At 47.8% G+C, this 12,007-nt stretch overlaps 3 protein-coding genes across 3 annotated transcripts in view; 1 reads left to right on the top strand and 2 right to left on the bottom strand.

Annotated features, from left to right (window-relative positions):
- Window positions 1-5,228, bottom strand: part of LOC125996067 (uncharacterized) — a 70,290-nt gene extending 65,062 nt beyond the window's left edge. The window contains exon 1 of the mRNA XM_049765027.1: window positions 4,943-5,228. Coding sequence (XP_049620984.1) covers window positions 4,943-5,228 — 286 coding nt within the window. The remainder of the gene's footprint in view (window positions 1-4,942) is intronic.
- A 1,029-nt stretch (window positions 5,229-6,257) lies between these two features.
- LOC125996113 (histone H3.1) lies at window positions 6,258-6,681 on the bottom strand. Its single transcript, XM_049765066.1, has one exon. It carries the CDS (start codon window positions 6,666-6,668, stop codon window positions 6,258-6,260), a length of 411 nt encoding a protein of 136 aa, XP_049621023.1. The 5' UTR covers window positions 6,669-6,681.
- Window positions 6,682-8,785: 2,104 nt separating this feature from the next.
- LOC125996102 (histone H1.1-like) lies at window positions 8,786-9,403 on the top strand. The gene has a single exon (XM_049765059.1). It carries the CDS (start codon window positions 8,786-8,788, stop codon window positions 9,401-9,403), a length of 618 nt encoding a protein of 205 aa, XP_049621016.1.
- Window positions 9,404-12,007: the final 2,604 nt, after the last annotated feature.

The following is a 12,007-nucleotide window of genomic DNA, read 5'->3' as shown; positions in this document are numbered from 1 at the left end:
TCAGAGCAACTGAAGCCTAAGTCAAGTCAACAGGACAGATGCTCAGGGTGAAAGGCCCCTGCGACATGTAAACTTTGGAGCTCCTACAACTAGTAGAGAGCAACTTCTTTCTGACCTAAAGATTCCCCCATTTTATTGTGCCTATGCAAAAAGGAAAAGGATAATGCCACAAGGTACTATTGGGGATCTAGGAGTCTATGGCTATGTAGTATCATGCTCAATAATATCCCAGACATAAACCTAGTGACAACACTGCCCCCAGGAAATACAGAGAAATACACATATCCCCTAATATTTTCTAGTAAACAAGTCCAAAGGGACAAAATTGCAACCCAATAAAATACAACCAAAGAAATATACAAATACCCCTTTTGTCTTTTGAATAAGCCCAATAGGGTAGTCTGCATTCCAGCTTCAAGAAATGAGGTGTTCTGTCAGTAGGTGGCAGTCAAGGAGGTGGCTAGCTGAAGTCACAGTTCAAGACGTTCTTGAGCCATGGACTCAATCTGGTCGTGGGCAGCAGTCCATGGTGATGAGGTGGATGTGGGGGTGAGACAGTGCTCCAGGTCATAAGGGGTGTAGAGCTGTAGGGGGTGAAGGAGTTTAATAGGGAGGGCAATGCAATAATTCTGGGATAAGTAAACATAGGGAGGCAATAGAAAATGTTCTATAGGTGACAGGCAAGGGGGGGGGGACAGAAGGACACAAGACTGACATAAAGGTGGCTACCAAACACACACACACACACACACATTGTAAGATTAATCAAAAAGTTACAGCTGTACAACTGATCCAACTAGGAACGGGTGAAAACGCTTCAAAAATATAAAGCTGGAGGCCAGGGGATAGCATAGGCAGTTGACCCGGCTCAGACCCGGGCTAGATTCCCAGCATCTCATATGATCCTCAGAGCCTGCCAGAAGCATCTCAGAATGCAGAGCCAGGATTACAACCCTGGTTTTTGGGTGTGGTCAGAAAACCAAAACAAACAAAAAAAAGCCGGCATGTAAGATGGAGACTTTCTGATTCCTAGAAATAAATCCTGGTTAAGGTCGGTTGGCTGTAAGAGCATCAGGTTAGATGGCATATATAACAATCTCAAAACTATTTGCTTTTTCAAATTTTGTCTTCAGCATAACACTGAAGCCTTTTTTTTTTTAGAATTTGTTAACTAACTTCATATAGAGCACTGTAACAAGATCCATAGAGCATCATATTATGAGTCTAGAGCATTCAGGTTCTTTTCCTGTAGGAATCAGAATAAAAAACATCAGGATGAGAACACACATACTTAAAATTGGAAATAGGCTACCAAAACATTTTCATAACGAGCACTTTAACTAAGAGTATAGCATCTAGGCACCTTCTCCAAAGATACCTCTGGACAAACACATCAAAACATTTCTGCAGGCATGATCAATTTGGAAATGGTTTTGTTAAGACATGGTTAGAACATCTGCCCTGGGGGCCGGCGAGGTGGTGCTAGAGGTAAAGTGTCTGTCTTGCAAGCGGTAGCCAAGGAAGGACCATGGTTCAATCCCCTGGCGTCCCATATGGTCCCCCCAAGCCAGGGGCAATTTCTGAGTGCTTTGCCAGGAGTAACCCCTGAGTATCAAACGGGTGTGGCCCGAAAAAACAAAAACAAACAAACAAACAAAAAGGCAAAACAAACAAAGAACATCTGCCCTGAACTCTTCTCCAGTCTCTGGAGACAGGATTACCAAGCGAAACAATCTTTTGCCCAGTGGTTTCCTTTGCCACATCTGGGGCAAGGTCCGGGGGGTCCCCTTAAACGGGGGGTTCTCTGGTTTCTGGAGACACGATTACCAACTGAATAGCAATCTCTTGCCCAGTGGTTTCCTTTACCACATCTCGGACAAGGTCCAGGGGGTCCCCTTAAACGGGGGTTATAGTGGGAGGCTCCATTTCCTCCAGAAGGATCGCCTGATCCAGCCCAGTTCTCCCAAGCTTGTCTCTGAAGAGTGGATTCAACATACTGACAAGCCCGGAGATAACCCTGTACATCCTCCGTGTCTCTAATAGGTCTCAAAGTGGCCTTGCAGACTTCATTGGCCTTCTCAAAAGCTAATGTTCTGATCAACAGCTGATGGATTTCCTTCGGTCTAACCTGTCTCTGGATAGCACCAGTGAGTCTATCCAGGAAGTCTGCAAATGGCTCTGATGGGCGCTGGAAGATCTTTGCAAACGAACCTTTACTTTCTGTGTCTGCTTCAACCTTCTCCCACGCACACAGGGCGATCTCACGGACCAGCCTTAACACAGCCCGAGGTAAAGTCTCCTGCTTCTCGCTGAGTAAGGGCTCATTAGGGGCTGCGTTAGGGCCTTTACCTAAAAGAAGCTCAGAACTCAACTGAACCCCTGAAATCATCCTGCCAGGACCTAGAGTGGAAAGCCTGCTTTTGACTTCATCTCTGAACCACATTTGCCACTGCAAGTATTCGAGGGGGCTCAGGCAGATCTTAGCAATCGTATGGAAGTGATCAGGGGTCAAATGCCCACCATCGCTCCAGAAGGTAAGTAACTCAGTACAATAAGGTGAGGTTGGCCCATCCTGAATACAGGCATTCAGGAAACGACCGAGCAATTCAAAAAAGTCGAACACCTCGTCCATAGAGGAAGGGGATTCATTATTCTGATGGGCAGGGACAGAGGAGCCACATCTCAAGCAACCCTGGCTGGACTGCAGCGTGGGACAGGTGGCAGGCTGTCCTCCGGAGAAGCTTTTGGATATGGACTTAGGAGAGGCAATAGCCTGCTTAGCTTTATCATTCCTTTCAACTGATATACTAATCCCTTTAGCCTTTCCTCCATCTGATATATTAATCTCAGCACATGATGATTCCTTTGGTTTAATGCCATTGGCGGGTGGCAAATTATTGGCCTTGGGGCTTCTAGTTGGAGGCCATGCCATCCCTGCTAAGGTGCCTTGATTTTCCAATGCGGAAGGCGTTTTGGAAAGCATGGCCTGTAGATATCGAACTGCACGATATGTAAAAAAAGGGAAGAGCAACACCAGACTGCTCTGTATACAAGTTATCACTCCTCTGAAGAATACAGTAAAGGATGCCGAGAAAAAGGTGGTAAGGGATAATAAGACGAGTTCGCACACCAGGTCCAGAAGCCAGAACAGGAATATATACTGCATCCAAATCCGAATCAAACCCCTTATCCAAGGGGGAAATATTTGCTTAATCATCCGCTTGGCCCACCCAGGAATCATCTCACCCACTATTGTTGCGGTCCCAGTCCGGAGCTTCCGATGAAGATAAATCCTGTGGAAATAGAGGAGACGCAGGAAATATCCCACACCAAGCTAGGGAGAAGAAACGGGGCCTGGAACTTCCACCTGGAGCCAGCAGCAAACTACAGGAATCTGAGAGGCCTCTTTATTGGGAAGAGGAGGACCAGCCCCTTGGGTGGGGAACAGGGTGGGGTCAAGGAGGACCCAAACAAAGGTTCTCCCCGCCCAGGTGGGACAAACTGGCAAAGGAGAAGCCATCCCTATCCCTGATTAAGGTGAAAACGGCTACTCAAATTCTTTGCCCTGGGCCCGGAGAGATAGCACAGCGGCGTTTGCCTTGCAAGCAGCCGATCCAGGACCAAAGGTGGTTGGTTCGAATCCCGGTGTCCCATATGGTCCCCTGTGCCTGCCAGGAGCTATTTCTGAGCAGACAGCCAGGAGTAACCCCTGAATTCTTTGCCGCGTCTTTGCCACCACTGGTGCTCCCTCCCTCCCCAACAACCCTTGGCCTATCGATTGTACTTAAGGCCCCTCAGCATAGGTCTGTGTTGACTCAAATACAAATGAGCTGCAGGTGTTGGAAACCATGTGCGCGTTGTTGTGTATGTAAACATTTTATGGATTATTATGTTACTGACCCTACCCTGATCCGTGATTGTGCCCTGCCCTAGGGTGTGACCTGGCATTCTGCCCCCACCCTAGGGTGGTACCTGATTCTGCTTCCACCATTGGGTGGTATCTGATCCCACCATTGGGTGGTACCTGATTCTGGGGGAAAAAAAACAAGGGTCTGTGGAGGGCGAGGGGCTTTTTTTTTTTTTTTTTGCCGCCACACCTGGCAGCACTGAGGGGTTATTCCTGGCGCTGTGCACAGAAATTACTCCTGAGGATTGGGAGGGAGCTTTATAGGAAGTAGATGAGTGACCTATGGCTCTAGCTCCCTAAGGGTAAAGTTAACTTAAACAGCTTTCCGTAGACGTGAATTATCCCTCCCTCCACCTGATTTGCTCACCATCAGGTATTTTTTTGGTTTGTTTTTTGCTTTTGGGGTCACGCCTGGCAAAGCTTAGGCATTACTCCTGGCTGTATGCTCAGAAATCGCTCCTGGCAGGCTCGGGGACCATATGGCATGCCGGGATTCGAACCACCGATCTTTTGCATGCAAGGCGAACGCCTTTCCTCCATGCTATCTCTACGGCCCTAACATCAGGTATCTTTTCAGATCCCCCTGGGAGAGAAAGCAAAAAGTAGACTTGCATAACTTGAGCAACCTAGGCTTGACTCCTGGGAACCACCAGAGTCGCCACCAAAAACGAGCCAAGAACAACACTCTTAAGGTACCTCCAGGAAGATGATGTCATCATTTCTGATTGGCTTGAGGACCAGGCCTCGGATTGGCCGAGGCTTGTGTTCTGGGAATCCAAGTTCCAGGCTAGAAAGTACCAGCCTCACTTACCCTTTATGGCTCACAGCACACCGAATGCAAATGAGAAAACCCTAAATCCTCCTAGAACAATTATTAGGGACTCGGGTTTAGGAGGATCCTTCATAGAAGTGTAAATTTGCAACACCTTTCAAGTTTTATAGCCCTTTTATGAAAATGTGGGCGGCCCTGAAAAGGGCCTTTGGGAGTTAAGGGAATCGGGGAGACGACTTAGCCGCCGAATCCGTAGAGGGTGCGCCCCTGTCGCTTGAGCGCGTAGACCACGTCCATGGCGGTGACGGTCTTGCGCTTGGCGTGCTCCGTGTAGGTGACGGCGTCGCGGATGACGTTCTCCAGGAAGACCTTGAGCACGCCGCGGGTCTCCTCGTAGATGAGGCCCGAGATACGCTTGACGCCGCCGCGGCGGGCCAGGCGGCGGATGGCGGGCTTGGTGATGCCCTGGATGTTGTCGCGCAGCACCTTGCGGTGCCGCTTGGCGCCGCCCTTACCCAGGCCCTTCCCGCCTTTGCCGCGACCAGACATGACTTCAGAGTAGAAAAAAGCAACTGACAAGGCTGCCGTGCGCGGAGTCTTATGTAGCCCTTATTGACCCCGCCCCTGACTCGGCCCCGCCCCTTCCAAATACAAGCCAATGAGAGTAAAGAACTTTTTTGCGGGAAAGTGACGTAAACAGCCCCGCCTCCAAGGTCTCGGAACTCCCGGGGAAAGAGGGTCGGAGTGAGGCCGAGAGCTAGCTCAGGGTGTGATTGGTCAATTCGGCCATCAGTCTTGACTCCTTTGTGGTGCCTTTTATGGTGCAGTACTAGGCCCTAAGCTGAATGTTTTTGGAACTTCAGCATTTATTACTTAGGGTAGACTCTTAATAATCAAGAAATTCTAAAAAACAAAATATTCTGATGAGTTATGTAATTAGGACTAATAGATTTTTAATTCAGGCCTCCTTAAACTAGGGCCCGCAGGCCACATGCTGCACAGCTAGGACATTTATCCAGCCCAGCCCGGTGTCTTTGCTGATGCTGTTTTTGTTCTCCAAAATAAGGTTTTAAACTGTGCTGATGCTGTTTTTGTTCTCCAAAATAAGGTTTTAAACTGTGCCAAGGAATGTTTTTGTTCTAGCCCAGCCCTCCAGCGTTATAAGGGATAGTGAACTAATCCTGTCTTGAGCAAGGTTTGATCTCATAAAGTTCAGAGAATCTGTAAATAGCTAGAAAATACTCGGTGGACCACGCTACTTTTCAACTAGACATGTGACTTTCTTATTATTCTGGTTTTTGGGTCACCCCCTGCAGCAACCAGGGATCACTCGAGACTCCTGGTAGGCAATGGGAACCATATGCGTACTAGGATTCGAACCACCGTCCTCCATGCAAGGCAAACACGCCCCACGATACTACCTCTGGCCCTTAAGTATTTTTACTTTACCCTTATTTAGTATAGTCATGCTTTAGCCTTATTCTTATTGTAAGTGCTCTCAGCCACTTTCCCTGAGAAGGTAGTTGGCTCTGAAAAGAGCCTTTGGTGGAGAGATTCTATGGGACCGGGACAGGGAATCTAGGCGCGCTCCCCGCGGATGCGGCGGGCCAGCTGGATGTCCTTGGGCATGATGGTGACGCGCTTGGCGTGGATGGCGCACAGGTTGGTGTCCTCGAAGAGCCCCACGAGGTAGGCCTCGCACGCCTCCTGCAGCGCCATGACGGCCGAGCTCTGGAAGCGCAGGTCGGTCTTGAAGTCCTGCGCGATCTCGCGCACCAGGCGCTGGAAGGGCAGCTTGCGGATCAGCAGCTCGGTGGACTTCTGGTAGCGGCGGATCTCGCGCAGCGCCACCGTGCCGGGCCGGTAGCGGTGCGGCTTCTTCACGCCGCCCGTGGCCGGCGCGCTCTTGCGGGCCGCCTTGGTGGCCAGCTGCTTGCGGGGAGCTTTCCCGCCGGTGGACTTGCGAGCTGTCTGCTTGGTACGAGCCATTTTGCTAGCAAGCAAGGAGTGAATCGACTCCCGGTGGCTCACGAGTATTTATAGTGCGTCCTGCGTGGTGATTGGACGACAGAAAATGCCAGATTCTGATTGGTCAATTTTCAAGCTCTCCAAGGACTGCAGTAAACTGGTTTTAACTTAAATTTCCCGCTGCATGAAGAAGGGACATTTTCTACAATAGAATCTTGCCGTTTTTCTGTTTGACTTTGGAGGCGAAACCAGAGTAATATCGCCTTTCTCCCGTAAAATCCGTAGCCTTTCCTAATTGGTACAAATCAGAGCGTGATTTTCTAAAGTGTTTTTACAGAAGAAAAAAAAATCTCAGGATTTACTTTGACAATTTTTAAAGATCTTTCGCAAAGCATAATTTAGTAATAAACAATCAAAGTGCACTAGCATTATGTAATCTTCCCTGCAGACGCTAATAAAAAATGTACATGCTGAGACAACCATTTTAAAAAAGAAATCTGCCCGACTCCAATTATAAAATGGCGCAAAAAGGTTTGCCAGCTCCAGGAGGGCTCAGATAGAAAAATGAACCTTTTTCTAAAGGGCAAGTTATTTCGGCCCAGCGACTGGATTTTGGAAAGGGGAAAGATCGAAGCTTTCGAATTCTTAAGGACAGAAACACCTTAGGATAGCTATTGTTTATTAGCAAGAGGTAGTCCAGAATCTAAATTGTGATTGGTTCACAGTAGAGACTACTGACAGCCACTAGGAACGCAGATCTAGCATCCCTTATTAGCATACGGCTCTCAGTCTTTCAGATATACATTGCAGTCTTTAATATACATTGCAGGCAACACTCCAAATTTTAAGGATTTGCACCCACCTTCAGCTCTCTTTTAAAGCACAGTTTGACGGCTTTAAACATACATACACACACTTATATGCTTCAAATAATAATGTTCAATTTGGGTTCTTTCCATCCTTGTAGATTTTCCGTTTTCAGACTAACTTGCATAGCAATAATTATGTAATAAATAATTAGAAAATAAAAGTAATCATATAATTGTAATCTTCAAAATCATCCAGGAGTCGACACACTAAACCAGTAAATTTCAGGTGCAGGAAGCATAAGATCAATCTTAACTAGTAATATCATTGAAAACTTGGAAATTCAGACTAGTTGAGAATATGCAGACTTGTCTGATAACAATTTGGACTCAATTTGATAACAGTCCTTATAGGGGTTATGATGTCAGAAGCTCGCCTATCAAAGTGCAGAATCAAAGCGGAATGTAGGTTCCTCAGAACCGGGCAGTTTGTTGACATTGGTATTCTCATCTCATCACCTGCAGCCTGTTTCGCAATTTACCTTGAGTTCCTCTTTTGCTATTTGCAAGTACCCCAAAAAGGGAAGAGCAACCTAAAACATGAATCTCCGGGCTGAACCTTCTACCAGTAGCAATTGCAATCTAATGTCTTGGACAGATTTATCAACTTTTCACTTTGTTCAGGTCTCAGGTGTGAGATCGGTGATTTCATAAATCTGTTCATTATAATACGCCGGGCCTGAGCATCGGGTACGCTTGAGGGATGCCTGAACCCCGTTGAATGGCACTCCCAAACCAAAGCAAAAATATGCCAACGGGGACCCTAACGACCTCGAAGTATGTTGCTGGGGATTAAAAATTAAAAAATAATAATAAAAAAAAAGCCACCCTAAACTTGCAGCCAGAGCCTCCAACCCCTCCTTTCTCATTCCCTTCCCATTTCCCCACACCCTACAGGTAAAACGCCTCTAGCAACGCTTTCTTTAGGCCAAGAGGCAGGTGAAACTCCTTAAAATAATGCTCATTGACAAAGGTGGCGGCCTAGGGGGGGTTAAAAAAAAAGAAAATTATCCAAAATAAATCCTTTCTTCAAATCCTTTTCTGGGGGCGTGCATAAGGTGCAGAAGCCGGGCCTGCATCGACTCTGCAACTGCTGCTGCAGGTGAGCCAGGTACAGCAGAAGTGCGAGGGGCGAAGGGCTGCGGGGAGGGGGGCGCCGGCGTCCACCAATCACAGCGCGGCCCGCCCTATAAATATGAGGCACCGGGCAGGTCTTCGTCTTTCTTCCCAACTTCTTTCTAGTCTTCGCATTGCTCGCTTGCAGTCTCCGGCATGTCCGAGTCCGCCCCGCCGGCTCCGGCTGCAGCCGTCGCCGCTCCTGAGAATCCTCCGGCTACCAAGAAGCCGAGGAAACCTGTCAAGGCTGCCCCCAAGAAGCCCACCGGGCCCCCCGTGTCTGAGCTCATCACCAAGGCTGTGGCCGCTTCCAAGGAGCGCAGCGGGGTGAGCCTGGCTGCGCTCAAGAAGGCGCTGGCGGCCGCCGGCTACGACGTGGAGAAGAACAACAGCCGCATCAAGCTGGGGCTCAAGAGCCTGGTGAGCAAGGGCACCCTGGTGCAGACCAAGGGCACCGGCGCCTCGGGCTCCTTCAAGCTCAACAAGAAGGCTGCCTCCGGGGAGGCCAAGTCCGGCACCAGCAAGGTCATGCCCTCCAAGGCCAAGGTGGCGGGGGTTTCCAAGAAGGCTTCGGTCGTGCCTAAGGTCGCCAAGACCCCGAAAAAAGCCAACAAGCCCAGCAAGAGCCCCAAGAAGCCCAAAGTGGTGAAGGCGAAGAAAGTGGCTAAGAGCCCCGCCAAAGTCAAGGCCGTGAGGCCAAAGACGACCAAGGCCAAGGTGGCCAAGCCTAAGGTGTCTGCCAAACCCAAGAAGGTAGCGCCCAAGAAAAAGTGAGTTGGAGTTGGAAGCGTCAGAGAACCCAACGGCTCTTTTAAGAGCCACCACTGGTTTCCCAGAAAGAGCTAGAGCATCCAACACGGAACCTACCTTAATTTACCTGCCAGGTAGCATGTAACCTTCACTAATCCTTGCTCCATAATTGAGCCAGCAGTTCTAGAGTAGCTATAAGTTCTTGGAAGATTTTGAGCTAATTGCTACCAGGTGATGCTGGAGCTTAAAGCTTTTGGCGTTTGTTACCTTAAATCACCCCGCACAGCTGAGAGCCCCACAAGCTGGATTCCATTTAAATTTTGGCCCAAGTTTGATTCCACTTAACCCCTTCTGCCTCTTTAATTTTGAACTGGGAATTTGGATCTATAAGGGGGCACGTGTTCTCCAGGACAGATAGAGATTAAAAAAGTTTTGCGGGCAATTTATTGCGAACAAGCTCTATGGGGGCTTGTTTTATGTTTGTCACTGGGGGGCTCACTTGCTGTGAGTGATGTGAAGCTTTTTGGTGAAATGGTGCCCAGATGGGGGTCCTGTGAGGTTCCCAGCAAGCAGACCTGCAGTAGGCAAACAGGCCCAAGTGGTCTTGACCTTTGCAGGTTGCAGACCGAGTTTGGAGGTTCAGAGTTAAAGCCCCTCTCCTCCCCCTGCCTCCCAAACAAGGATTTAGTCCCCATTCAGTTTTCCAATTTGGTTTGAGCGATCCAGATTCTTCTAGATTACCCGCCTTGGGTTTTGAATTTATGATTTCACAGATGTGTGGTGTCTTTTTTCCATTTCCGAGGAGAACCGGTATATGATAGGACAGGAGGCCTGCAATCTCTGCGTCTTAAGTACTGTCTTTCCACAGCTCACAGGTCCTTGAATAATTAATTGCTTCTTTACAAAACAAAACAGCCATTATTATATATGCTAATCTACATTTGCCATTTTTTTTTGTTTGTTTTGATTTTGGGGCCACACCCGGTGACACTTAGGGCTTAGTTCTGGCTATGCACTCAGAAATCGCTCCCAGCTTTGGGGACCATATGGGAGTCTGTCCTGGGCAGCCGCATGCAAAGCAAACGCCCTACCGCTGTTGCTATTGCTCCGACCCCAGCCATTTGAAATTTATTTTATATCAAATCTTTTATTAAATTCCTTGTGGGATAGTGTCATCTATCCATTATCACTAGTTAGGACGCAGGCTATTGGCCCAAGAGAAATACTAAAATGGGCCAGGCGCTTGCCTTGCACGTGGCCAGCCCTGCTTCTATCCCCAAGCAGCCCCAGAAATATGCCAGGGGTGATCCCTGAGAACAGAGCCAGGAGTAAGCCCTGAGCACTGTTGGGTGTGGCCTCAAATCTAAACCAAAGATGAGAGCAATTCCAGGAGTTGGATTAGAAAAGTTTTCTAAGGCCTGGTAAGAGCAAACAGGTACATAGTAAAGATGTCACCTTGTAAAGGTCAAAACAGCTTCCTGGAATTTAGATTTCAGGGACTTTTTAATGCTTGTGTCTATTTCTTCTGGATTGTGAAGTAGAGTTCATGTCTAATTGTTGCATCTTTTATCTCTCAGTCAAAGAAGTCTGAGCAGTTAAGTTCATGAGATAAACCGGTAAGAGCGATGACAATTAAATTTCTGTCCTTTTTTAAATTAGTGAGTGATAATTGAATTATTGGACCCTTTTTGTAGTCTTTAAAAAAGTTTAAATAGGGGCCGGAGAGATAGCATGGAGGTAAGGCGTTTGCCTTGCGTGCAGAAGGTTGGTTGTTCGAATCCCTGCATTGCATATGGTTCCCCATGCCTGCCAGGGGCGATTTCTGAGCACAGAGCCAGGAGTAACCCCTGAGCGCTGCCAGGTATGAGCCAAAAACAAACAAAAATAAGTTAAAAAAAAAATCCCTGAGCATCACTGGGTGTGGCCCAAAAATCAAAATAAATGAATAAGTTTAAATAAGGATAAAATCATATACATTTCAGGCATGCATGCATCATTAAAATCAACTTATGTACAAACTAATTCTGCCATCATGTAATTTCTCCTTTCTCTCAATTTATCTAACTGGTGGGATTTTGTGTTGTTTGGGGGCTTTTCCACCTCAGCTAACGGTGCTAAGGGATTGAACTGTGGGTTCCCATGATTCATAGCTTTGAGTCAACTCTCTCGCTTTAGGAGAGCTTTTTCAAAGGGAAACTAGGGCCAGAGGGATAGCACAGTGTGTAGGGCACTTGCACACAATTTTGGGAGCCTCATTTGGAGCCCCATGTTTCAGAAGGAGTGATGCCTGAGTGATCCCTGAGCCCGGAGCAAACCCTGAGCATCCCACGGTATGGCTCATAATCAAAACAGGGCAAAAATAAAAGACAGGAAGAAAGAGGATAAGAAAAGCACTTGGGGGGCCGGAGAGATAGCACAGCAGTGTTTGCCTTGCAAGCAGCCGATCCAGGACCTAAGGTGGTTGGTTCAAATCTCAGCGTCCCATATGGTCCCCCATGCCTGCTAGGAGCTATTTCTGAGCAGATAGCCAGGAGCACCCCTGAGCACCACTGGGTGTGGGCCAAGAACCAAAAAAAAAAAAAAAAAAAAAGGAAAAGAAAAGAAAAGAAAAGAAAAGAAAAGCACTTG

This window comes from Suncus etruscus, chromosome 18, assembly GCF_024139225.1.
Source record: "Suncus etruscus isolate mSunEtr1 chromosome 18, mSunEtr1.pri.cur, whole genome shotgun sequence".
Classification (NCBI taxonomy): Eukaryota; Metazoa; Chordata; class Mammalia; order Eulipotyphla; family Soricidae; genus Suncus; species Suncus etruscus.
The sequence above is the reverse complement of the archived record's forward strand: the minus strand, read 5'-3'. Positions and strand labels throughout refer to the sequence as shown.

Coding starts and splice junctions, on each gene's coding strand:
- LOC125996113 (XM_049765066.1), bottom strand. CDS start 6,668: ATGGCTCGTACCAAGCAGACAGCTCGCAAGTCCACCGGCGGGAAAGCT.
- LOC125996102 (XM_049765059.1), top strand. CDS start 8,786: ATGTCCGAGTCCGCCCCGCCGGCTCCGGCTGCAGCCGTCGCCGCTCCT.